The 27,602-nt window shown below is 42.2% G+C and overlaps 1 protein-coding gene across 1 annotated transcript in view; it reads left to right on the plus strand.

Moving 5' to 3' along the window:
- LOC124605629 (protein BCCIP homolog) overlaps positions 1-22,058 on the plus strand; it is a 60,856-nt gene extending 38,798 nt beyond the window's left edge. Inside the window, exons 5-6 of the mRNA XM_047137445.1 lie at positions 14,053-14,233; positions 21,802-22,058. Coding sequence (XP_046993401.1) covers positions 14,053-14,233; positions 21,802-21,981 — 361 coding nt within the window. The 3' untranslated portion in view covers positions 21,982-22,058. The remainder of the gene's footprint in view (positions 1-14,052; positions 14,234-21,801) is intronic.
- The last annotated feature ends 5,544 nt before the right edge of the window (positions 22,059-27,602 follow it).

Below are 27,602 nucleotides of genomic sequence, written 5' to 3' on the forward strand. Positions count from 1 at the left end.
ACGTACCGGGCGATCAAAAAGTCAGTATAAATCTGAAAACTTAAACCACGGAATAATGTAGATAGAGAGGTAAAAATTGACACACATGCTTGGAATGACATGGGGTTTTATTAGAACAAAAAAAAGTTCACAAAAGGTCCGACAGATGGCACTCGACAGCAAAACGTCAGTGACCCCGTAGTGGCCGACCGAGCACAAGGCGTAATGCTGCTGAGACAGTTCAGTAAGAAATGGAGACTGTAGCGGGTTCGTCTATGCACAGGGAAGTCAGCTCTTGTGCAGTCGCACGTTGCACAGGCATTCCATACACTACTGTTTGGTTGGCACTTAGGTGTACCCTCGGATGCTATCCGTACAAAATCCATCGGCATCATGAACCGTTACCTGGCGATTTAGTGAAGAGGAGGGCATTTGCGGTGTTGGTGTTTCAAAAGACGGCGGAAGATGATTGGTTGAGTAACGTGTTGTGGAGCGCCGAAGCTCATTTCACGCTCCGAGGGTCTGTCAATGCACACAACTGCAGAATTTGGGCTACCGAAAATCCTAGAACTATCGTGGAAACTCCATTGCACGATGAGCAAGTCATCCCCAGCCTGGCTGATAAACACCTGCTGGAACGTACGATGTTTATGCAGGATGGCGCTCCACCCCATATTGCTAGACATGTGAAAGATCTCTTGCATGTGTCGTTTGGTGATGATCGTGTGCTCAGCCGTCACTTTTGTCATGCTTGGACTCTCAGGTCCCCAGACCTCAGTCCGTGCGATTATTGGTTACCTGAAGTCGCAAGTGTATCGTGATCAACCGACATCTCTAGGGATGCTGAAAGACAACATCCGACGCCAATGCCTCACCATAACTCCAAACATGCTTTACAGTGCTGTTCACAACATTATTCCTCGACTACAGCTATTGTTGAGGAATGATGGTGGACATATTGAGCATTTCCTGTAAAGAACATCATCTGTGCTTTGTCTTACTTTGTTATGCTAATTATTGCTATTCTGATCAGATGAAGCGCTATCTGTTGGACATTTTTTGAACTTTTGTATTTTTTTGGTTCTAATAAAACCCCATGTCATTCCAAGCATGTGTGTCAATTTGTACCTCTCTATCTACATTATTCCGTAATTTATTCAGTTTTCAAATTTATACTGACTTTTAGATCACCCGGTACATCCACACTTACAGGGAAACCTTTATAGTCACCAAAGATCCTATAACCCTCAAAGATCCTATAACCCTTGTATGGCTGAGTCTCATTGTGATATGCTGGTGATCTGGACATAGGACCAAGACACACTATCCTAATTGCTCCACGTCCTGAACATCTTCTCTCCTGCCCCTTTCACCTGATCCTTATCAGCTCAGCCACTTCGCAGGACATAAACCTCCACACCTTCGATGGATCCATGTTAAGCTAAACAACTGTCAACAGTACCTCCACTTTGATGGCTGCCATTCCTTCCACGGTGAAAGTCTCTCCAATAATCCCTAATCACCCATGTACAGCACATCCACTGTGACAAGCAATTCCTTCCTCAGTACTCTAAAAGTCATACTAAAGTCACACCTGGTCCACAAACGTATCTCCTGTTTCATATAATATATATTCCCCAAATGCCTTCAAAAACCAGCTGCAAAGGAGCATCCTCCTCTGTGCCCTATATTACACTGAAATGGAATGACTTAACCACATCCTTTACCAGGTTTTTGACTGCTATTGTCTTGCCCAGAAATGAGTAACATCTTCCCATCTGTGCCAAAGTGATACTCTGTCATCCATTCAATCTCCAGGATACAGGTCCATTCTGATGCCACCCCAACACCTAACCCCTTTCTACATGGGTCATATGCCAGTGGAACACACGTACTATCACTGTCTTATCGTGGACATAGCCTACTCTATCAGAGGCAGGGCCACCTCTGAAAGTAGTCATTGCCATATGCCAAGTTTTGCACTGCCTTTAATATGACTATGACCATGAACCAGCTGTCCACTTGAATAAATGTCCACTGCCCAGACTGACCATTACAGAGCATACCACTGAGCAGAACATGATAGACTTCAGTGGCTGTTCCACACCCCTTAATGTGTGGATAATGCAGTATTGGAAGCTACGCAATACTGACCATCCTATTACCTACTGAGATAGGAAAGATGGTTAGGGAGTGGGAAGTGTGTATGAGTTTGGGGTAAGAAGGGAAACAACAAGGAAAACAACAGAAGCTAAAAGGGGAGAAGGGGAAGAACTTGTTCTACTACAGGACACTATTAAAAGTAAGTCAGAGATTCTACAGATAAGAGAGGAAGTAGGAGATAGTGGTAGAAGTAAAGCTGTGAGGGCGCATCTTGAGTTGTAATGGGATAGCTGTTATTAGAGCACTTGTCTGCGAAAAGCAAAAGTCCCAGGTTCAAGCCCTGATCTAGCCCACAGTTGTAATATGCCAGGATTTTGTAGAATATCACAATACATTTGTGTAAATAAAGTGACTTATTAGACTACCCTACAAACATCTCTTTCCATTACATTTTCTTGCCAGTATCACAAACAGATGTTATCACAAATATTGTGGTGAGGGAAACTCAGATGTCAAATTAAACTATTTTTTTATGAACAGAATGCGACAAGACTTTTCATATGCCCAGTGAAGCATCTAAAACACCTTTTTTGTACACCTACAAGACTAATAATTTTACAAGCTTTATGTTCTTAGAACATGAGCTTGTGAAGTTGTCTTCCTATGGCTTTGCCCCACTGTAGGTGTCAGGGTTGCAGCCACAAGACATGAGCAGATGTTTTGCTTTGTGACTGACCTTGTCATTGTTAATTTAAAGGCATTTCAGTGGTGCTTCACCGTGTTCACAACTGGGCTATGATTAATTCCAGTTTACTGGGATCATGTCACAGTTCGCAGCTTTTATATCAAGCTGACCACTGAAGTATACATATGAGTATTACACTAGACAGGTGAACACTAGCAATATTTCTGTGCAGTTTAGGTAAAAGACACATGACCTCCCAATTGCCATTATATATCTTTGATCTGACTTACAAGGGGTCCTTCTGTCCTCAGAAGTATATTGTCAAAGAATCAAAAAATAGAGAGCAAAATGAATTTTTAAATACCCAGCAATAAATACCTGTCTGGTCATGTTAATAACAAAATCTTTGTTGAAATTTGGTATGTTTTAACATCTGGTTTTGAAAAGTGCCTGCAGTAGCTAACGTTTCTTCAATCATAGCTATTTATTTTCTTGAAACAAATCTGGTCGCTTTTCGCTGATGAATTCTTTGTTTATTTTTGAATCTATGAATCCAGCTGTCAAAAGCTTTTAATTCAAACTCTGTACACTGTTGTGCTACTGCTAAAGCCTACTGTTGTAAATGCAGTGTAGTCATTTGCTGATAATTCTCTCGGGTCTCAACAAAATGATCGTATGTCCAGGAACTGATTACTGCGTACTTATCAAATTTATTACCTCCTTGTTTTTAATTTCTTCTTTCTATTGGGATAAATATTTCTTCTTTCCTAGCCAGCTGCATCCCTTTTATTTATTTATTTTTTGTTTGTAGTTTCCACGTGGGATGAGCCTTTGCGATATTAGCAACGTTAATCTTGTGATCCAAAGAAAGATGGTCTACTTGTGTTGCCTTCTTTTCTTCTGATTCATATTCATCAGATGAGCCGTGGTCTTCTTACTTTCCAAAAGGGTCACCTTCAGAGTTTTCATTTTCTTGAGCAAGTTCATCACCTGTCACAATTATTTTTTCAGCCATGTCCATAGTATGTATGTAAATTTCTTCACCTGTCAACATTGCTTCATGAGAAACTGTTGAAGACGCTGAATCAATCAAATTATTTGCAGCAAGCAAATTTTCATAATATCTACATCTTTTAACATCACCTTCAACACTTAACTAAGTTAATCTAAGTTAGATTAAGTAGTGTGTAAGCCTAGCGACCGATGACCTCGGCAGTTTAGTGCCATAGGAACTTACCACACACACACACACACACACATATATATATATATATATATATATATATATATATATATTCCAATCCTGGGAGTGGAAAGACTTACCTTAGGGGGAAAAAAGGACGGGTATACACTCGCGCACACACACACACATATCCATCCACACATATACAGCTCTTCCTGCATTGTTACAAGCAACGAATGCTACAGTTACCCATCCGTTCCCCAAACTGGAAGAAGAAGAAACTTTCATCAAAGAAAAATTTAACTTCGCACCACAAAATAAAGTAGGTCCATGAATAAGAACAAATTTAACTTCGCACCACAAAATAAAGTAGGTCCCCTAAGGTAAGTCTTTCCGCTCCCGGGATTGGAATGACTCCTTACCCTCTCCCTTAAAACCCACATCCTTTCGTCTTTCCCTCTCCTTCCCTTTTTCCTGATGAGGCAACAGTTTGTTGCGAAAGCTTGAATTTTGTGTGTATGTTTGTGTTTGTTTGTGTGTCTGTCGACCTGCCAGCACTTTCATTTGGTAAGTCACATCATCTTTGTTTTTAGATATATTTTTCCTACGTGGAATGTTTCCCTCTCTCTCTCTCTCTCTCTCTCTCTCTCTCTCTCTCTCTATATATATATATATATATATATATATATATATATATATAATGGAAGGAAACATTCCACGTGGGAGAAATTATATATAAAAACAAAGAAATTATATATAAAAACAAAGATGAGGTGACTTACCGAACAAAAGCGCTGGCAGGTCGATAGACACACAAACAAACACAAACATACACACAAAATTCAAGCTTTCGCAACAAACTGTTGCCTCATCAGGAAAGAGGGAAGGAGAGGGGAAGACGAAAGGAAGTGGGTTTTAAGGGAGAGGGTAAGGAGTCATTCCAATCCCGGGAGCGGAAAGACTTACCTTAGGGTGAAAAAAGGACAGGTATACACTCGCACGCACACACGCACATATCCATCCACACATACAGACACAAGCAGACATATTTAAAGGCAAAGAGTTTGGGCAGAGATGTCAGTCGAGGCAGAAGTGTAGAGGCAAAGAAGTTGTTGAAAGACAGGTGAGGTATGAGTGGCGGCAACTTGAAATTAGCGGAGATTGAGGCCTTGCGGATGACGAGAAGAGAGGATATACTGAAGGGCAAGTTCCCATCTCCGGAGTTTGGATAGGTTGGTGTTGGTGGGAAGTATCCAGATAACCCGGACGGTGTAACACTGTGCCAAGATGTGCTGGCTGTGCACCAAGGCATGTTTAGCCACAGGGTGATCCTCATTACCAACAAACACTGTCTGCCTGTGTCCATTCATGCGAATGGACAGTTTGTTGCTGGTCATTCCCACATAGAATGCATCACAGTGTAGGCAGGTCAGTTGGTAAATCACGTGGGTGCTTTCACACGTGGCTCTGCCTCTGATCGTGTACACCTTCCGGGTTACAGGACTGGAGTAGGTGGTGGTGGGAGGGTGCATGGGACAGGTTTTGCATCGGGGGCGGTTACAAGGATAGGAGCCAGAGGGTAGGGAAGGTGGTTTGGGGATTTCATAGGGATGAACTAACAGGTTACGAAGGTTAGGTGGACGGCGGAAAGACACTCTTGGCGGAGTGGGGAGGATTTCATGAAGGGTGGATCTCATTTCAGGGCAGGATTTGAGGAAATCGTATCCCTGCTGGAGAGCCACATTCAGAGTCTGGTCCAGTCCCGGAAAGTATCCTGTCACAAGTGGGACACTTTTGTGGTTCTTCTGTGGGGGATTCTGGGTTTGAGGGGACGAGGAAGTGGCTCTGGTTATTTGCTTCTGTACCAGATCGGGAGGGTACTTGCGGGATGCGAAAGCTGTTTTCAGGTGGTTGGTGTAATGATTCAGGGATTCCGGACTGGAGCAGATTCGTTTGCCACGAAGACCTAGGCTGTAGGGAAGGGACCGTTTGATGTGGAATGGGTGGCAGCTGTCATAATGGAGGTACTGTTGCTTGTTGGTGGGTTTGATGTGGACGGACGTGTGAAGTCGGCCATTGGACAGGTGGAGGTCAACGTCAAGGAAAGTGGCATGGGATTTGGAGTAGGACCAGGTGAAACTGATGGAACCAAAGGAGTTGAGGTTGGAGAGGAAATTCTGGAGTTGTTCTTCACTGTGAGTCCAGATCATGAAGATGTCATCAATAAATCTGTACCAAACTTTGGGTTGGCAGACTTGGGTAACCAAGAAGGCTTCCTCTAAGCGACCCAGGAATAGGTTGGCGTACGAGGGGGCCATCCTGGTGCCCATGGCTGTTCCCTTTAATTGTTGGTATGTCTGGCCCTCAAAAGTGAAGAAGTTGTGGGTCAGGATGAAGCTGGCTAAGGTGATGAGGAAAGAGGTTTTAGGTAGGGTGGCAGGTGATCGGCGTGAAAGGAAATGCTCCATCGCAGCGAGGCCCTGGACGTGCGGAATATTTGTGTATAAGGACGTGGCATCAATGGTTACAAGGATGGTTTCCGGGGATAACAGATTGGGTAAGGATTCCAGGCGTTCAAGGAAGTGGTTGGTGTCCTTGATGAAGGATGGGAGACTGCATGTAATGGGTTGAAGGTGTTGATCTACGAAGGCAGAGATACGTTCTGTGGGGGCTTGGTAACCAGCTACAATGGGGCGGCCGGGATGATTGGGTTTGTGGATTTTAGGAAGAAGGTAGAAGGTAGGGGTGCGGGGTGTCGGTGGGGTCAGGAGGTTGATGGAGTCAGGTGAAAGGTTTTGCAGGGGGCCTAAGGTTCTGAGGATTCCTTGAAGCTCCGCCTGGACATCGGGAATGGGGTTACCTTGGCAAACTTGGTATGTGGTGTTGTCTGAAAGCTGACGCAGCCCCTCAGCCACATACTCCCGACGATCAAGTACCACGGTCGTGGAACCCTTGTCCGCCGGAAGAATGACGATGGATCGGTCAGCCTTCAGATCACGGATAGCCTGGGCTTCAGCAGTGGTGATGTTGGGTGTAGGATTAAGGTTTTTTAAGAAGGATTGAGATGCAAGGCTGGAAGTCAGAAATTCCTGGAAGGTTTGGAGAGGGTGATTTTGAGGAAGAGGAGGTGGGTCCCGCTGTGACGGAGGACGGAACTGTTCCAGGCAGGGTTCAATTTGGATGGTGTCTTGAGGAGTCGGATCATTAGGAGTAGGATTAGGGTCATTTTTCTTCGTGGCAAAGTGATACTTCCAGCAGAGAGTACGAGTGTAGGACAGTAAATCTTTGACGAGGGCTGTTTGGTTGAATCTGGGAGTGGGGCTGAAGGTGAGGCCTTTGGATAGGACAGAGGTTTCGGATTGGGAGAGAGGTTTGGAGGAAAGGTTAACTACTGAATTAGGGTGTTGTGGTTCCAGATTGTGTTGATCGGAATTTTGAGGTTTTGGGGGGAGTGGAGCTGGAAGTGGGAGATTGAGTAGATGGGAGAGACTGGGTTTGTGTGCAATGAGAGGAGGTTGAGGTTTGCTGGAAAGGTTGTGAAGGGTGAGTGAGTTGCCTTTCCGGAGGTGGGAAACCAGGAGATTGGATAGTTTTTTGAGGTGGAGGGTGGCATGCTGTTCTAATTTACGGTTGGCCTGTAGGAGGATGCTCTGAACAGCCGGTGTGGATGTGGGAGAGGAAAGATTAAGGATTTTTATTAAGGATAGGAGTTGACGGGTGTGTTCATTGGCTGAGTTGATGTGTAGGTGAAGGATTAGGTGGGTGAGGGCAATGGATTGTTCAGTTTGGAACTGGTATAGGGACTGATGGAAGGAAGGGTTGCAGCCAGAGATGGGAACTTTTGAGTGTGAGGCCTTTGGGAATGTTTCCTTCCATTATATTGATATCATTAATTTGAATCCAACAATTACGTTTGTTATTGCCACTGTTGCATTTCGAAATCTTTTCTGTCGTCTTATTTTCCTCTTTCTGTTTTTGCCAGTAGTTTCACTTTGTATTCACCTTCTCCTTTTTACCGTAATCTGCTATACTATTTTATCCCGCCTATATATATACTCAATAATACGTAACCCACTTCCAAACCATAACCAAAAAAATATGTTTCTTTTTTTTTTTTTTTTTTTTGCCGCTTTCAGCACTACCGCCGCTATAATATCCACCGTTTCTAGTTCACAAACAGCTCCTTTCACCTTTTAAACAACCATTTCGGCCAGTTCTAATAACTTTTGCTATATTTCCATTTCCGTTTTTCCCACATCACTGATCATTTTTAGCCGCATCCCACGGGTTTTAACGCCATTATTTCTTCGTCAAACAATTGTGAGCCTCATTTTCATAATCTGCCACCACAATACCACTCCTTTTAATATACTACACGCAGTTTTTTCGAAATTTTCCCGAATTTCTCCGTCCTTTAACGTGTTTTGGCGGCAACACAACCACCTAACCTTTATGCACATCGTTGTCTACCGACCCAAGTCCAACATAGCCCAGCTGTAACCAACACCTTTTCACCTTTTTTCATTCCAGATCTCCAGTTTCTTTCCGGTTCACCTTTATCTCTCCCCATATATTTTTATTTTCATTTTCATTTCACCTCATACCTTCTAATACCATGTCACCCTCACAACACCCCCACAATGACCGCATTAAGTTTTATTTACATTCCCTCCGCAAACATGCCTTCGCCCTAGCCAGATTACGCTCGCATATTTTATTTTCTCAGGCTTGTCTGACATTTGGCATTACCCCCAAAGGCCTCACACTCAAAGTTCCCATCTCTGGCTGCAACCCTTCCTTCCATCAGTCCCTATACCAGTTCCAAACTGAACAATCCATTGCCCTCACCCACCTAATCCTTCACCTACACATCAACTCAGCCAATGAACACACCCGTCAACTCCTATCCTTAATAAAAGTTCTTAATCTTTCCTCTCCCACATCCACACCGGCTGTTCAGAGCATCCTCCTACAGGCCAACCGTAAATTAGAACAGCATGCCACCCTCCACCTCAAAAAACTATCCAATCTCCTGGTTTCCCACCTCCGGAAAGGCAACTCACTCACCCTTCACAACCTTTCCAGCAAACCTCAACCTCCTCTCATTGCACACAAACCCAGTCTCTCCCATCTACTCAATCTCCCACTTCCAGCTCCACTCCCCCCAAAACCTCAAAATTCCGATCAACACAATCTGGAACCACAACACCCTAATTCAGTAGTTAACCTTTCCTCCAAACCTCTCTCCCAATCCGAAACCTCTGTCCTATCCAAAGGCCTCACCTTCAGCCCCACTCCCAGATTCAACCAAACAGCCCTCGTCAAAGATTTACTGTCCTACACTCGTACTCTCTGCTGGAAGTATCACTTTGCCACGAAGAAAAATGATCCTAATCCTACTCCTAATGATCCGACTCCTCAAGACACCATCCAAATTGAACCCTGCCTGGAACAGTTCCGTCCTCCGTCACAGCGGGACCCACCTCCTCTTCCTCAAAATCACCCTCTCCAAACCTTCCAGGAATTTCTGACTTCCAGCCTTGCATCTCAATCCTTCTTAAAAAACCTTAATCCTACACCCAACATCACCACTGCTGAAGCCCAGGCTATCTGTGATCTGAAGGCTGACCGATCCATCGTCATTCTTCCGGCGGACAAGGGTTCCACGACCGTGGTACTTGATCGTCGGGAGTATGTGGCTGAGGGACTGCGTCAGCTTTCAGACAACACCACATACCAAGTTTGCCAAGGTAACCCCATTCCCGATGTCCAGGCGGAGCTTCAAGGAATCCTCAGAACCTTAGGCCCCCTGCAAAACCTTTCACCTGACTCCATCAACCTCCTGACCCCACCGACACCCCGCACCCCTACCTTCTACCTTCTTCCTAAAATCCACAAACCCAATCATCCCGGCCGCCCCATTGTAGCTGGTTACCAAGCCCCCACAGAATGTATCTCTGCCTTCGTAGATCAACACCTTCAACCCATTACATGCAGTCTCCCATCCTTCATCAAGGACACCAACCACTTCCTTGAACGCCTGGAATCCTTACCCAATCTGTTATCCCCGGAAACCATCCTTGTAACCATTGATGCCACGTCCTTATACACAAATATTCCGCACGTCCAGGGCCTCGCTGCGATGGAGCATTTCCTTTCACGCCGATCACCTGCCACCCTACCTAAAACCTCTTTCCTCATCACCTTAGCCAGCTTCATCCTGACCCACAACTTCTTCACTTTTGAGGGCCAGACATACCAACAATTAAAGGGAACAGCCATGGGCACCAGGATGGCCCCCTCGTACGCCAACCTATTCCTGGGTCGCTTAGAGGAAGCCTTCTTGGTTACCCAAGTCTGCCAACCCAAAGTTTGGTACAGATTTATTGATGACATCTTCATGATCTGGACTCATAGTGAAGAACAACTCCAGAATTTCCTCTCCAACCTCAACTCCTTTGGTTCCATCAGTTTCACCTGGTCCTACTCCAAATCCCATGCCACTTTCCTTGACGTTGACCTCCACCTGTCCAATGGCCGACTTCACACGTCCGTCCACATCAAACCCACCAACAAGCAACAGTACCTCCATTATGACAGCTGCCACCCATTCCACATCAAACGGTCCCTTCCCTACAGCCTAGGTCTTCGTGGCAAACGAATCTGCTCCAGTCCGGAATCCCTGAATCATTACACCAACCACCTGAAAACAGCTTTCGCATCCCGCAAGTACCCTCCCGATCTGGTACAGAAGCAAATAACCAGAGCCACTTCCTCGTCCCCTCAAACCCAGAATCCCCCACAGAAGAACCACAAAAGTGTCCCACTTGTGACAGGATACTTTCCGGGACTGGACCAGACTCTGAATGTGGCTCTCCAGCAGGGATACGATTTCCTCAAATCCTGCCCTGAAATGAGATCCATCCTTCATGAAATCCTCCCCACTCCGCCAAGAGTGTCTTTCCGCCGTCCACCTAACCTTCGTAACCTGTTAGTTCATCCCTATGAAATCCCCAAACCACCTTCCCTACCCTCTGGCTCCTATCCTTGTAACCGCCCCCGATGCAAAACCTGTCCCATGCACCCTCCCACCACCACCTACTCCAGTCCTGTAACCCGGAAGGTGTACACGATCAGAGGCAGAGCCACGTGTGAAAGCACCCACGTGATTTACCAACTGACCTGCCTACACTGTGATGCATTCTATGTGGGAATGACCAGCAACAAACTGTCCATTCGCATGAATGGACACAGGCAGACAGTGTTTGTTGGTAATGAGGATCACCCTGTGGCTAAACATGCCTTGGTGCACAGCCAGCACATCTTGGCACAGTGTTACACCGTCCGGGTTATCTGGATACTTCCCACCAACACCAACCTATCCGAACTCCGGAGATGGGAACTTGCCCTTCAGTATATCCTCTCTTCTCGTCATCCGCCAGGCCTCAATCTCCGCTAATTTCAAGTTGCCGCCACTCATACCTCACCTGTCTTTCAACAACTTCTTTGCCTCTACACTTCTGCCTCGACTGACATCTCTGCCCAAACTCTTTGCCTTTAAATATGTCTGCTTGTGTCTGTATGTGTGGATGGATATGTGCGTGTGTGCGTGCGAGTGTATACCTGTCCTTTTTTCCCCCTAAGGTAAGTCTTTCCGCTCCTGGGATTGGAATGACTCCTTACCCTCTCCCTTAAAACCCACTTCCTTTCGTCTTCCCCTCTCCTTCCCTCTTTCCTGATGAGGCAACAGTTTGTTGCGAAAGCTTGAATTTTGTGTGTATGTTTGTGTTTGTTTGTGTGTCTATCGACCTGCCAGCGCTTACCCAACAAAAGCGCTGGCAGGTCGATAGACACACAAACAAACACAAACATACACACAAAATTCAAGCTTTCGCAACAAACTGTTGCCTCATCAGGAAAGAGGGAAGGAGTGGGGAGGACGAAAGGAAGTGGGTTTTAAGGGAGAGGGTAAGGAGTCATTCCAATCCCGGGAGCGGAAAGACTTACCTTAGGGGGAAAAAAGGACAGGTATACACTCGCACACACGCACATATCCCATCCACACATACAGACACAAGCAGAGTGGATGGGATATGTGCGTGTGTGCGAGTGTATACCTGTCCTTTTTTCCCCCTAAGGTAAGTCTTTCCGCTCCCGGGATTGGAATGACTCCTTACCCTCTCCCTTAAAACCCACTTCCTTTCGTCTTCCCCTCTCCTTCCCTCTTTCCTGATGAGGCAACAGTTTGTTGCGAAAGCTTGAATTTTGTGTGTATGTTTGTGTTTGTTTGTGTGTCTATCGACCTGCCAGCGCTTTTGTTCGGTAAGTCACCTCATCTTTGTTTTTATATATAATTTTTCCCACGTGGAATGTTTCCTTCCATTATATATATATATATATATATATATTAAATTCCGATATTATTTCACAATACAGAACACTCCAATCTATGCAAAAGTCAGGTTTGAACTGGCACTGTAGCAGGTAAGACCCATTGCTTGATTGGTTCTGTGTGGGCTTCGACACTTCGTGCCTGTGTGCCTTTTTGGATTTACAACTGGGTAACAGCTATACTCTGCTTTTCCAAGAAGACACCGGTTTCCTTGAATTTACAACAAATATTTATAACCTTTTTGCAGCTAATAACATAGTCCAATTTTATAATTACAGTAATTAATGCTTTAATTTACCTCCATTAAAAATGTATTTGAAATTATGCAACTTTTTAAAAACAAAATATTGATGAGGGTTATTCACATTTTAAGTAGCCTGTGGCAGCCATTTCATAAACAAAATAAAATTATTTACGATTTAATTGATTATTAATTAATTATAACAACTTGACTGACTGAGGTATTTTGCCTGTTTGCTGGAGTGCTACTTCTGAATGTGTATGAGGTGCGTATGAGCTACACTTAAAAAATTCTCCTTTTCTCAGAATTTTATGGATAGTGTGCTCTAAGACTTCTAGGAGTGGACACCCAGGGGGTACACAACCAACCTGTGAAGTCTCATCCCAAACTGAATTTCTGAAACTGGAAGGTGTAATAACTTCAAGTTGGAACAAATATATTTCAAGGAAGACGCAATACATGAAAGTCACAGATCAAGTAAACAGAGTAAGACGTGTGTACACTTTAACAGTCAAATCATAACTGAGTCCAAGTCTAGCGGCCGCTGGCTGGCTGGCCGCTTAGGTGGTGCTGCTGCTGCATGGCTGGCAGACAGCGCCACATGTAGAGGACGCGCGTAACTGCGCGGCGGCACTTTGAAAGATCGGTGAGTCACAACAGAAGGTCCCCTTGTTAGAGAGCAATAAATTTGAACATCCTCTTTAAGTGTGGGAAAAGCATGTACAACTGACATCGGACTTGACCTGTAGTATACAAAGGACAGTGTCTTTATCCAAGTACAAATGATATTCAAATTATTCTACAGTTCGTTTGTAATTACATTGCAAGAATGTGTAGTCATCTTTCTCTGACATTCATGATGGAAGACTTTCATATTTATGAAACAAAAGTTGCCCTAACCAGTAAACAGGGATGTATAAAAGATGTGATATTATGTTCAACCAACATTTTTTGAGCTAATACATCAGAATTCTTATTTTAAACAACGGAATATCCAGTACGGAATAACGACAATATTATGAAAAGGGCAGACTGCTACTCGCCATATAGCGGAGATTCTGAGCTGCAGACAGGCACAACAAAGACACTACTAAACACGTAAGCTTTTGGCCAGAAGGCCTTCTTCTGAAAGAGAGACACCCCCCCCCCCCCCCCCCCACACACACACACACACACACTTGGGCACAAACACAAATCACTCACACAGGACCACTGCTTCTGCCTTCTGGGGCCAGAGTGCACGCATTTGTGCAAGGATGAGAGAAGCTGTCTGGGTGGTGGGGGTAAGGAGGAGGCTGGGGTGGGGAGGGGGTGGGAGAGCAGGGCATGGTAAAGTGCTGTTTGTGGGACCATTGGTTATTAGTAATGTATCCTAATAAAAATGTACTATCCTAGGTTTCCCCACAGTGCTAATTATATATTAAATGTCTTTGTTGATTTTATATAATTTGTGTGTGATTTTGTTTCAGCAAGGAAATAAAAAGAGCAAAAGAGAAGAAAATGCCATTTGACTTTGCATATTATGTAATAATATGCAAGTTATACAAAGCAGATAAAACATCAAAAAAGAAAAAGAAAAACAAGAAAGCTGACAGTGAGTGTGAACAAGATATAATTTGGTCTAACCCTGAAGAGGAAATCATAAATCAGGTATATCATTGTTACTTTTTCCCCCACACTACTAGCGCAACCTTCATTAGTTTTAGTGCACTAGTTTTCATCAGTGTCTGGTAAACACTGGAGAGACAAACAAATTGTTAGTTACTTAACACAGATGTGTGTCCATTTATCAAGAAGTTAAAAATATATGAGCTGAACTCTCAGATTTTTTTTTGCAGTAATGGAAAATCTGAGATAGAAACCATAAACAAAAATGAGGAAGGGCTAGTTGATATGTGGTGCTTCAAAATTTGTGCATCTCACTCCCTGTCAGTTGCCATTCAGTTTTCCTGTTTCCCTCTCCTGTCAGCCTGATCAGTCACTCATAAAAATACGGATAGACAGTGTCACCCTGTACACATTTGCACATGCTCAGATACGTCACACACAAAAAAATTAAAGTTGAATGGTAGTCTTTTCCTCATTTTTGTTTATGAAGTAGCTATATCTCTTTGATATGCAAGATAGGGAAACAGCGATAGAAATAGAATTTTTAATTTATAAAATGCTACAAAGTGACATTTATTACTCCTTCGACATAGCAAATATTCAGTGTCAAGTTACTTGAGGATCGGTAGACCACAACTGTACAAGAAGCAAGACCCCAGAGCTGGGCAACGATAAACAGTGTATATTTAAGCACCAATAAGTGGCTAATAATACTTTCAGGCTAGTAAACCAAGATGATTTGAAAAGGCTAATGCAATATGACCCCTCTAGCTGTGAACATCAGACATCTGTGCCCACAGGTGTACAAGCAACTACTAAGATGCTAACTGCAGTGTAAATTATTACTCAGTTCACAACTGAAGACTCCTGAAGACTTGGAGATATATGCTGTAGCAAAATCTTAAAATTATATTTTTCTTAATGTGACTGATTTAAGTGATGACATGATCTTGCAGGCATGATAAGTATTCACTTTTCAGGCAGAGGTGGTGCCCCTGTAGTTTAATCAGTGTTCTGTTACTGTTGGCTGTTAGTGTTTTAAGTGTGTTGCTGTTAAGTGTAATGTCTGTAGTAAAGAGCTGTGTGACGTTCCTGATTTGTGAACCTCACAGAAATAAGTAATTTGAAGATATTTTGTTGAGTTTGAAGTTAACATAGGTTTTAAGTTTGCAACCGAGCAAATGGCTGGTATGCAGGCAGTCCTCATTCAGCACCGAACAATGCTGGCTAGTGAGATGTTGATGGTTTAGCAAATACTCGTACAATTTCTAAGAGTACAAGAGTACATATTTAACAGAAAAATTTAACTTAGTCAAAAATTGTAATGTTTTGTTATATTTGTGGAACATGACATTTCCTTTTTATTCACAAGTAACAAAATATTTTGTGCCAGAACCCAGATTGCCTGAAGAAGCAGAATGCATTTCAGTGAAGCTTAGACCTTTCTGTAAATTCTCTTCATAAGAAAAAAGTTTTCACAACGAAATGTTCACACACAGATCTCATCTCAGCCATTTGTGTGTAGTTTGGGACTTTACTTGTACATGACAATACTTAATGTCTGGAGTTAACTGAACTGATGAAAGATATTAGAAAAAATTGAACTGAAGAAAGGTATTAGAAAAAAGTAAAGTGTTCTTTATCAAGCTATGTTTCAAATACATGCATTTTATCTATGAATGTGTTAATAATTAGTAGATCCTTTATCTGAGGTAGTGTATTTAAAGTTATTTAAATGATTTGTTAAATGATTGAGAGAGACCATGTGCATGCAACAGAACATGGTGTTAACACAGTGCAATATGGCCCGTGTAGGGTAGGCTACCCCATGCAGGGCAGCTACAGATGCTCAGTGGTGCCCATGCCCCGTGGGAAAGAGATTGCAGTGGTCTGGTATAGGTCATGGATGAACTCCAGATTAGGTGCTGCTGAGTGTTTGGCACACACTTTGAGTATTGGATACATGCTCCATATCCAGATCTATAAAAGGACAGTAACATTCTTTGTAAACTAAGTACTTCATGTGAGTGATTCCTCAGTGGATTCTATGCAGTAGTGCAATACACATGATGTAGTGTTATGAAATGATCTCTTAACCACTGTTAAAGATAAACCTAGTTGATCTAAAAGATTTACATGCCAGTGTTGCTCAAATCACACTTTTTTATTAGAGAAGAAACTTACATGGTCTTTAAATGGGGAGACGCATGCCCATGCAATACAAACCAACTAATACCAAATCCCACAAAGTCACAAGTGTGTGTTTTCATTTGAGATACAAGGAAACGAGTTGCAAAATATAGTGTGGTCAGGTGTCAAGGTGGAACACTGAGAGACCCCAAAACATTTAGGAGTGAAACTTATTACAACAAAAATAATCAGTTACTGATAATATAATGTGAATGGTTAGATAAAAAAAATCTACTGACCAAACGGTGGCAGGAGAACAAACACACGCACACACACACACACACACACACAAAAGATTTAACTTTATAAGATTTTGGAGCCAGAGGCTCTTTCTTCTGGCAGAAGAGTTGAAGGGGAAGGGAGAAGAGTGAATGAAAATGATTGGAGAGGTTTAGGGAAAGGGGAACAATTTAGGAAAGTCACCCAGAACCCTGGGTCAGGGAAGATTTACCGGAGGGAATGAGAAGGAAAGACTGATTGTTGGGGACTGCACCAGATGAGATTTGAAAACCTGAGAGCTTAAAGGTGGAAGGTGGTCTCCCACTTTTGAAGTTCTCAGGTTTTCAATTCTCGTCCAGTGCAGTCCCCAACAATCAGTCTTTCCTTCTCATCCCGTCTAGTAAGTTTCCCCTGACCTGGGGTCCTAGGTGAGTTTTCTGAACTGTACCCATTTCCCTAAAGCTCTCCAGTCCTTTTCCTCCACCCCTCTTCCTTCCACTTCAACTCTTCTGCCAGAAGGAGGTGGCACTGGCTCCATAAGCTTATAAATGTTAAATCCTTTTGTGTATGTGTTCCCCTACCGCCACTTGGTGAGTAGATTTTTTTTTTTATCTATCCATTTACGTTGTATTAGGAGTGAGACTTACTTCCAAAAAGCACTGCATGTGAAAAGTTTCCATCAGGAACAATCTTCTAAGGAAACTGGCAGGATCACATTGGTGTTGTCAACCTGAAACTCTATGAACCTTTGCAGTGGCACTATGCTTTTTGTGCCAGAGTATGCACGTTGCGAGGGTTCTGCCATCTTGATGCGTACCTTTACCTACAGCTGACAGCCCTCCCCATTTCTTCCAGAAGTTCTTCATGAAAATTGCTTTTTACAGAGAACTATTCAACTGTTTGGAAGATATCTGGTTTTATTTACCATATTACAAACAGGTTTGAATTCACAACTCAAGTTACTACTCGTTTGTAATAAAAGCAGGACCAAACTGTTCCAAAGGCTATTGACAGAATCCTCCCTTACTTCATTCAACACATAGGTCAGTGTTGACCGTCGTCATGCAACTTCATCATGGAGGGACTCCATCGTGCAACGCACGCCAGAGTAGACTCTGTGGTTACTAGTGGTGACACTGTTTCAAGACAATCTTTCTCCGCTGCATGATGTCCCTGTAACGCTTCTAACAAAAACTCCAAACACAATGAACTCAGAATCACTTCAGTACACTGACTGACCCTAACAACATAACTTAAACTTGGTTGCCTATGAACTAGCCATGATTTCTCAGTTCCATCAGATATTACAGGGGCAGGTGTTTTGTGAACTCGCATCATTGTACCCTTACTGTCATGTTGTGTATAATTCAACATACGCCAAACAGGTGGACATAGCTCTCAGTGATAGCTGCATAATATAACAGGTTACTTGAGATTGACTTCAGTCGAATGACTATACCACCTTCCAGGAATAGCACAACTTCCTGTTTGAAGGGATATAGCTGGGAATGAGGAAAGAAAGAAAGTGGAGCAGGAGAGAACGGATCCTCTGTATGGGCATGAACTGCACCCACATCGAAATCAAGGAGTAACTGATTTAGAACATCGACGCCGCTTACAAGAACCACTGCTGAAAAAGCTAGGTTGCAACCATGGACAGCTGTGACCTACCTTCCCCTGACTGGAAGAATGTTTCAGAAACGCTCCATCCTGGTATGATGATAAGTAGATGACTTGGAAGTCCATGAATAGATGCGAGATAACAAAACTCATTAGAGTTATGAAAAAAGTTTTGCATGCTATCTCTTTTTGAGTTGTGGAGTTTTTATTTTTGTTTAATTCACAATAACAATACGGGAGTGTTTAATACTAGTCATCTGAAAGTGAGACTGTTTTCTGTGGTTCACATTTCTTATTTTGGTCTTATAATCATGGAAGTACTGAGGAGTGCAAAGGACAATGTTGGTGTCCATGCACCATCATCTACTCTTAATACTTAATATGCTTACCATTCTTCTTATGTTCTATCTGAAAAGCTTTGCAGTAGTGAACTGTATTGAATTCGTTGAAATACATGGAACTTTCTCTGAAAAATAACGAGCAAATCTCCAGTCAGCTTGCGTGGATTACATAGGATGTTGCTGAATATCAGGTCATTGTTTTCATGCCAATTTCATCCATTGTGTATTCATGTAATCGGTTAGTGATACATCTATTTTAATCTCTTATTTGTGTAAGATAATGTTTGTTTAATAAATAAGTGGGGTGCTGTCATAGTTGTGGTCTTCAGTCTGAAGACTGGTTTCATGCAACTCTCCACGGTGGCCCATCCTGTTCAAGCTCTCTTTATCTCTGCGTAACTACTGCAACCTACATCCATTTGAATGTATTTGCTGTATTCAAGTGTTGGTCTCCCTCTACAATTTTTACCCTCCACACTTCTTACCATTACCAAATTGACAATTCCTTGATCCATCAGGATCTGGGCCCAAACTCTTTGCCTTTACAAATGTCTGCTTGTGTCTGTGTATGTGTGGATGGATATGTGTGTGTGTGCGAGTGTATACCTGTCCTTTTTTCCCCTTAAGGTAAGTCTTTCCACTCCTGGGATTGGAATGACTCCTTACCCTCTCCCTTAAAACCCACATCCTTTCGTCTTTCCCTCTCCTTCCCTCTTTCCTGATGAGGCAACAGTTTGTTGCGAAAGCTTGAATTTCGTGTGTATGTTTGTGTTTGTTTGTGTGTCTATCGACCTGCCAGCACTTTCGTTCGGTAAGTCACATCATCTGTGTTTTTAGATATATTTTTCGCACGTAGAATGTTTCCCTCTATTATATTCACAATTAAGGAATCTAACATTGCACAGTGCGAATTGTAGAATGCCAGTTTTGATTTCCGAATGAAGACGTCTCCTGAATAGTCCCTGTCCTCTGAATGGGGGCCAATTTGAGTATTTTACCCACGAGTATGTCATCATATACTGCAGAGCTGTGTGCCCTTTTGAAAAAACGTAATGGCTGTAGTTTGCTCTTGCTTTCAGCCATTCACAGTAGTAGCACATAAAGGCCATGCTGGCTAATTATTACAAGGCCAGATCAATCGTCCAGGCTGTTGGCTCTGCAACTACTGAAAACGCTGCTGCTTTTCTTCAGGAACCACAGGTTACTTTGGCTACTCAACAGATAAACCTCAGTTGTGGTTGCACCTGTGAGAGCCACCCCACCTCAGCAAGGTCCATGCATTTATTGTCTTTCTGCAAAACATAATGCTAATAGTACCACAATTTCACTGAGGAGTTTTGAGAGAAATTCTGCTGTTGTTCCTCACTAAAATTTTTGTACTTGTAACATAGCCTTAACATTTTTCAGAAAGACAATAAATGTCTGTCTATGACTTACACTTCACAGCTGAGAGGTGTTTTTAGGTTTGGAAAACAATTTGAATCATCACTTATACTTTCATTTGTAAATTACAAATAATCATTGTTTATATCTCCTAGTTCCAATCCTGGATCTTTGTGGAAAATCTCGAAGACCTGACTCGATCAGATTGCTAGGCACTGTCTTTCCATCCTCAAATGAATCATTATGGACTCTCTTTGTAGTTCTTTAAATCACCAACAGAGTGAGATATCTGGTAATTGCAGCCCTCTGGCAACGGAACAAGGAATTGTTCCCACATTTATAGACGAAATGGCTTTGATGCCACAGGTGGCAGGCACACTCCACCCTTAATGGATACAGGCATCGCATCATTGAGATAACACTTTGGAGATAACACTTTTTTTTTTTAACCAAATACACAAAGTCAGTTTAAACTTCATTGTGTGTGTGTGTGTGTGTGTGTGTGTGTGTGTGTGTGTCGGGGCATCCATGAATGAGCGCTATTTTCAGTCTGTTCATAATTTCAATTTCTCATTGAAGTTGGGTTTTGTTTCTTAACTTTCGCTTAGCCAATATTACATAAGTGGAATCTATTACTCTGTGTATACCTGGGTTAATTACATATACACTGAGAGCCAAAACATTATGACAACCTACGTAAAAGTGTATTGGTCCACTTCTGGAACAGAATTCAGCTGTGATTCTGCGTGCCGTAGATTCGACAAGTACTTGATAGGTTTCCAGAGGTTTGTGGCACCAGATACCTACGCACAGGTCACTCATGTGCTGTAATTTACGGGTGGTTGTTTGTGGGTAAGGAGCTGGTGCCTGATAGTGTCCCAGTTAACTTCCATAGGATTCAGACAAGCCAAATTTGATGGCCAAGACATCAATGTGAGTTCACTATCACACTCCTCAAACCAGTGCATCATAATTCTGGCCTTATGACACAGACAGTTATCTTGCTGGGAGAAGCCATCACTGTTGAGGAAGACATCAAACATAAGGGTTCACAGGTGGTCCCACTGCCCTATATCAGTGGTGCGCTGCAGGTTTCGAGCGGCTGTTTGCCTCGATGATGGTGTATCACGACATGACTATTGATGGTTTAACAATAAGCAGGATTCATCCAACCAGGAAATGCAGTTTCATTGATCCATGGTACAATCTTGATGATCCTGTGCCAACAGTAATCATAATTGATAATGTTGTTGGGTCAGCAGTGAATATGTAGGGTCCTCTGCTGTGGAACACCATGTTCAACACTGTCCACTCAACAGTATGCTCCAAAACACTCGTGCTTATGCCAGTGCCGGTGCTGTATTCTGTCGTCAGATCTGCTACAAATCATCGCCTATCCTGCTTTAGAGTGTGGACAAGCCTCCAATCCATATGTTCTGTTATTAGGTATGGATGTCCAACTTCTTGTCGCCTACTCGTGATTTCAGCATTCTTCAATCACTTTCTATAGATGCTCGCGACAGTAGCACATGAATAGTCAACCATCTTCGCCATTTCCGAGTTGCTCGCTTCTAGGCTCTGGGCCACAAAAGTCTGGCTTTTGTCAAAGTCGCTTAAGTTGGCGGATTTCCACATTTGCGCCACTTACTATCACTAGAATGTTTCCCCATTTGTTTCTGCTCTGCTCATATACTTCTCTTCTTGTGTCATGTGCCCTCAGTGCCACCAAGCAACTTACAACCTTGCGGTGGGCAGTGGTCATAATGTTGTGGCTCATCAGTGTGCAATTTTCTTGTGTATATGAATGTGTTACATATTTTAAGAATTATTGGATCTATAGCCTTTATAATTTTGCAGGAAGCTGACTGCTGGTTTGAGTTTTGTGTCCAACAGGACTCGGACAGTGCTCTAAGTGGTTCGTGGTTGGAGGATGATACAGAGATGGTGCCATACAGGCGTGTGCTCTTAGTTCCAGCTTCAAATCTTGAGCCTGTGATAGAAAAAATAAAAGATTTTGTATCTTCCAAGAACTGCTGACAATTTATATAAATACATTATGGTTGCAAAGAAACAACTGAATTTTCTAACGCCAAATAAAATAATTTTGAAATGTGTGTTCGTGTGTTTTTCCACAGTATCCCCACTTATTATTATAATACTGCAATTTACCAAAAGAAGATATAAGTTGCAGACAGGCGCAATTGCCACACACACACACACACACACACACACACACACACACACACACACACACACAAAAAGCAAGCAAGAGCACACCTCACGCACATACGACCACCAACTCCAGCATCTTGGGCTGGAATGCCTTCCCGAGATGTGGGTGTTGGTGGTCGTGTTTGTGTGAAATGTACTCACTTTAGTGTGTGTGTGTGTGTGTGTGTGTGTGTGTGTGTGTGTGTGTGTGTGTGTGGGCGCGCGCGTGCGTGCGTGCGTGGGTGTGTGTAAGCGGTGGCCGAAAGCTATATGTGTCTTTTAATCGTGTGTGTCTCTGCAACTTGATGTGTCTTCTTTATGGTAAGTAGCAATCTATCTTTTCCTACATTGTTGATGTTCCTACCTGGAGTTTCCATTGTTTGATTGTAATACAGTTTGTTGGAATAAGCTACATTTAACTACAAACAGATTGACAGTTTACCTGTGCAGGAGTTTGCTACAAAATGGTATGATAAATTGATGATAAAAACTGGTTTTATATTTTGCTTCTAAATAGTTCATGAAGCTATTTACAGTTACCAATATAACTTGTAGCCGATGGTGGTCTGCTTTTTCATAGTCGGGGTGATTTTTAAAACTTGCATGACTGCAGAAATTTACATTAAACTGCCTCATCATGCATGTAGGACATCAGATATGCATTATAAATAAAAAATATACATTGATTTTTGATCACTTCTGACAAACAGTGTTATACTGCTCTTGCACTATACTAAAACACTGCATATGAACTCAAAACAAACTAAACTTTATGACATGCTGATCACATGTTCCGCGATCATAGATCATCTCGTACTACCTTGTTGGCAGCAACCAGCCAGTTGAAACAGGCCTAATCCCCATGTTATGTTTTGCATTCTGTTTGTTGCCCATCCTTAACCATGTCATCTACAGCCCCTTGTACACTGAGGCGCCAAAAAAACAGGTAAAGGCATGCATATTCAAATACAGAGTTGTGGAAATGGATAGAATACGATGCTGCGGTTGGCAGCGCCTATGTAAGACAAGTATGTGTGACAGTTGCTAGATTGGTTACTGCTGCTACAATGGCAGGTTATCAAGATTAAAGTGAGTCTGAACATGGTGTTATAGTCGGCACATGAGTGATGGGACACTGCATCTCTTGAGGTGGTAATGAAGTGGGGATTTTCCGTATGACAATTTCACAAGTATGCCATGAATATCGGGCATCCGGTAAAACAACAAATCTCTGACATCGCAGCCGGAAAAATATCCTGCAAAAATGGGGCCAATTATGACTGAAGAGAATTGTTCAACGTGGCAGAAGTCCAGCCCTTCCGCAAATTGCTGCAGATTTCATTGCTGAGCCATCAACAAGTGTCAACATGTGAACCATTCAACGAAACATCATTGATATGAGCTTTCGGAGCCGAAGGCTTGTTCGTGTACCCTTGATTACTGCACCACACAAAGCTTTAAGCCTCACCTGGGTCTGTCGACACTGACATTGAATTGTTGGTGACTGGAAACATGTTGCATGGTCGGACGAGTGTTGTTTCGAATTGTATGGAGCAGATGGATGTGTATGGGTATGGAGACAACCTCATGATTCCATGGACCCTGCATGTCAGCAGCTGGTGGAGACCGTGCAATGGTGTGGGGCATGTGCAGTTATATGTGACCCCTGATACATCTAGATACGACTCTGACATGTGACATGTACATCCACTCATGTCCATTATCCATTCCGACGGACTTGGGCAATTCAAGCAGGACAATGCAACACCCCACGTCTGGAATTGCTACAGAGTGGCTCCAGAAACACTTTCATGAGTTTTAAACACTTCTGCTGGCCACAAGACTCCTCAGACGTAAACATTATTGAGCGTATCTGGGATGCCTTGCAACATGCTGTTCAGATCTCCATCCCCTCGCACTCTTATGGATTTATGGACAGCTCTGCAGGATTCATGGTGTCGATTTCCCTCCAGCGCAACGTCAGACATTAGTAGAGTTTATTCCACATTGTGTTGCGGCACTTCTGTGTGCTTGCGGGGGCCCTACACAATGTTAGGCAGGTGTACAAGTTTCTTTGCCCCTTCAGTGTATTTTTGTGTTATAGTGAGTATTAATTTGACTTCTTAACAGTGCGTGTCCACAATTAGATGTTCACAAAACCTTTCGAGTAACTGCCTAAGCAGATGTTATATTTCTTTCTTTTTTGATTCCGTTTCTGACATTTTTTAGTATTTACCAGTATCATTTGTAATGGTACACTGTAAAGTCCATAGCTGCAATTATTTATTTTAAAATATTTTTTGAGCTTTAGGGTGTTTCCTTTTTAATTCTACATGGTGGTAGGTTTGTCAGTTGTATTATTGAAGTACAGATGACTACTGCTCTGAATGATGGCCTAATGTTGTTTTATACCACAATGTTTAATGACCTACTCAGGCTTATATAAGTTCCCAGTGGAGTCCTTAGAGGTAGTGCAATTGCCTTTTCATTCTTAGCCATTAGCCAATAATTTGTTGATGTTAAGAATAGTGGTCTGAGCAGCATTCACTGAAAAATACTTTTATTGAGCAGGATATTTAAGAACAATTTTGTATTATAATCTATTGGATTAATATTTCTCATTACTACTGAAGTAATTTTTTCGTATTTTGATGTGTGTGTTGAGATGAAGTTAATGTATGTCTGGACTTTTGATAAGAAGAAGAAGAAGAAGAAGAAGAAGAAGACGAAGAAGAAAATATGTGATGAATCTGGGAATGTGTTAAAATGTTTAACATTGTTAACAAAATCAACACTTATGGTCAACGTTCTGAGTTTCAATTCTTGACTCTGTGCTCAGACTTAGTAGTGCCCTGGCAAAAGTTTAAACTCTTAGATGTTTTTGAACTGTCATTAGGCTTGTTAACAGTCTCAGAACAGTAATATTTGAAACATGAGTGTCTCTTTAAGTCAGCTGACTTGACTTTGTGTTGCTACAGATGTTATTGAAATTGAATCTGAAGTTTTCTCAACAAAATTTGCTTCAGATGTTGAAATGGCTTTGGGGCCACCTTACCTGATTTATGATATTGCAATTGATTTTTCTCTTTTGATAGTGAAGTTGGTGTGGTTTTTAGGATATTACGTTTGTTTTTACATAGTGCTGTAACTGGAATAATATACTTCTTCATAACAGTATCTGCTTAGTGATTTGTCTATGAACAAGTGGAGCTTTGCATTTGCGCTTGCAAACAGAAGTACTTTCTTTAACTTATACTAATTGCCAGCATCCTAGTAGATGTATCTGTGTATACTGATCCTTTTACCACGGATATAAAAGATGTCACAAAGATACGTGGTTATAATAAATTGCTTTACTACTTTTACTCTGTAACGTTTTTCCTTCAAGTAATATTCAGTTTTGCAACTCCTCATTTTGTATTTACTCAAAAAGTTTATGCTTATTTGTGGTAATCAACATATGATCCCTTATTTGTGTACTGCTCAGCCACATCTATCACATGTTGCTTGTCCTTTATATGCAAACATGGGATAGCCATATCATTGGCATTATGTGTATGATTCAGGACACAGATGGCACAAGGGTAGTGTAATTAATTAGTAATCAAAATGCCCTTAGTCCCAGCTCCAAACCTCACCACCATTTAAATTTCAAATAAGAATCATCAGCAATGGCTGCTGAAGACTCCGGCATAAGAAGTAACCCCTATTCTCCCAACATCCGTGTCAAAGAGGGTGGAGGAGCAACATAGGGTCAGGGCACTCTCTTGCCCTTGCCTTGGTAAGCTGCCCCTAAAGGCAGAATAATTAGCAATGATCAATGGCATTCCATGTGGGAAAATTTATATATAAAAACAAAGATGAGGTGACTTACCGAACAAAAGCGCTGGCAGGTCGATAGACACACAAACAAACACAAACATACACACAAAATTCAAGCTTTCGCAACAAACTGTTGCCTCATCAGGAAAGAGGGAAGGAGAGGGGAAGACGAAAGGAAGTGGGTTTTAAGGGAGAGGGTAAGGAGTCATTCCAATCCCGGGAGCGGAAAGACTTACCTTAGGGGGAAAAAAGGACAGGTATACACTCGCACACACGCACATATCCCATCCACTCTGCTTGTGTCTGTATGTGTGGATGGATATGTGCGTGTGTGCGAGTGTATACCTGTCCTTTTTTCCCCCTAAGGTAAGTCTTTCCGCTCCCGGGATTGGAATGACTCCTTACCCTCTCCCTTAAAACCCACTTCCTTTCGTCTTCCCCTCTCCTTCCCTCTTTCCTGATGAGGCAACAGTTTGTTGCGAAAGCTTGAATTTTGTGTGTATGTTTGTGTGTGTTTGTTTGTGTGTCTATCGACCTGCCAGCGCTTTTGTTCGGTAAGTCACCTCATCTTTGTTTTTATATATATATATATATATATATGAATATAATAGAGGGAAACATTCCACGTGGGAAAAATATATCTAAAAAGAAAGATGATGAAACTTACCAAACAAAAGCGCTGGCAGGTCGATAGACACACAAATATATATATATATATATATATATATATATATATATATATATATATATATATATATATATTAAATTCTTGTACAGTTCCATTGTTGCATTACAACTGTGAGCACAATGTGTATCCACAGGACATGTGGCCTCTAATTGAAAAGTGTAATGAGATCTTTCCAGTGGCTAAAGATTCCGGACTAGTCCCCAGAGGCTGCCATGGGAGAGGTGACCATGAGAAAAAATTGAATAACCAAAGATAGGATATTGTTCTACAAGTCGGGCATGGAATGTCAGAAATTTTTACTAGCTAGAAAATCTGAGAGGGGAAATGCTAAGGCTCGATCTAGATATGGTGGGGGTAAGTGAAATGAAATGGAAAGAAGACAAGGAGATTTGGTCAGATATATGTATTCGGTTTTTGCAACAACAGCACAAAGTTTTAAAACACAAGTAAGATTTGTTACGAATAGAAAGATCGGGCAGAGAGTGAATTATTATGAACAGTTCAATGATAGGGTTGTTCTCATCAGAATTGACAGCAAACTAACACTGGCAATGATAGTTGAGGTATGCATGCCAATGTGGTAAGCCGAAGCTAAAAATGAATAGATAAAGAAAATACCTGAGGATATTTACCAGGTTTGGCGATTGGAATGTGGTTGTAGGGATAGGAGGAGAAGAAAGGGTTACAGGAGAATATGGGCTTGGTACTAGGAATGGGAGAGGAGAAAGTCTAATTGAGTTCTGCAATAAATTTCATTTAGTAATAGTGAATACCCTGTTCAAGAATCACAAGAGGAGGAGGTATACTTGGAATAGGCTGGAAGATAAAGGAAGATTTCAGTTAGATTACTTCATGGTCTTGCACAAATTCTGAAATCAGAAACTGGATTGTAAGGCGTGCCTGGGAGCAGATATAGACTCAGATCGCAATTTTGTAG

This window comes from Schistocerca americana, chromosome 3 (genome assembly GCF_021461395.2).
Source record: "Schistocerca americana isolate TAMUIC-IGC-003095 chromosome 3, iqSchAmer2.1, whole genome shotgun sequence".
In the NCBI taxonomy this organism is placed as follows: domain Eukaryota; kingdom Metazoa; phylum Arthropoda; class Insecta; order Orthoptera; family Acrididae; genus Schistocerca; species Schistocerca americana.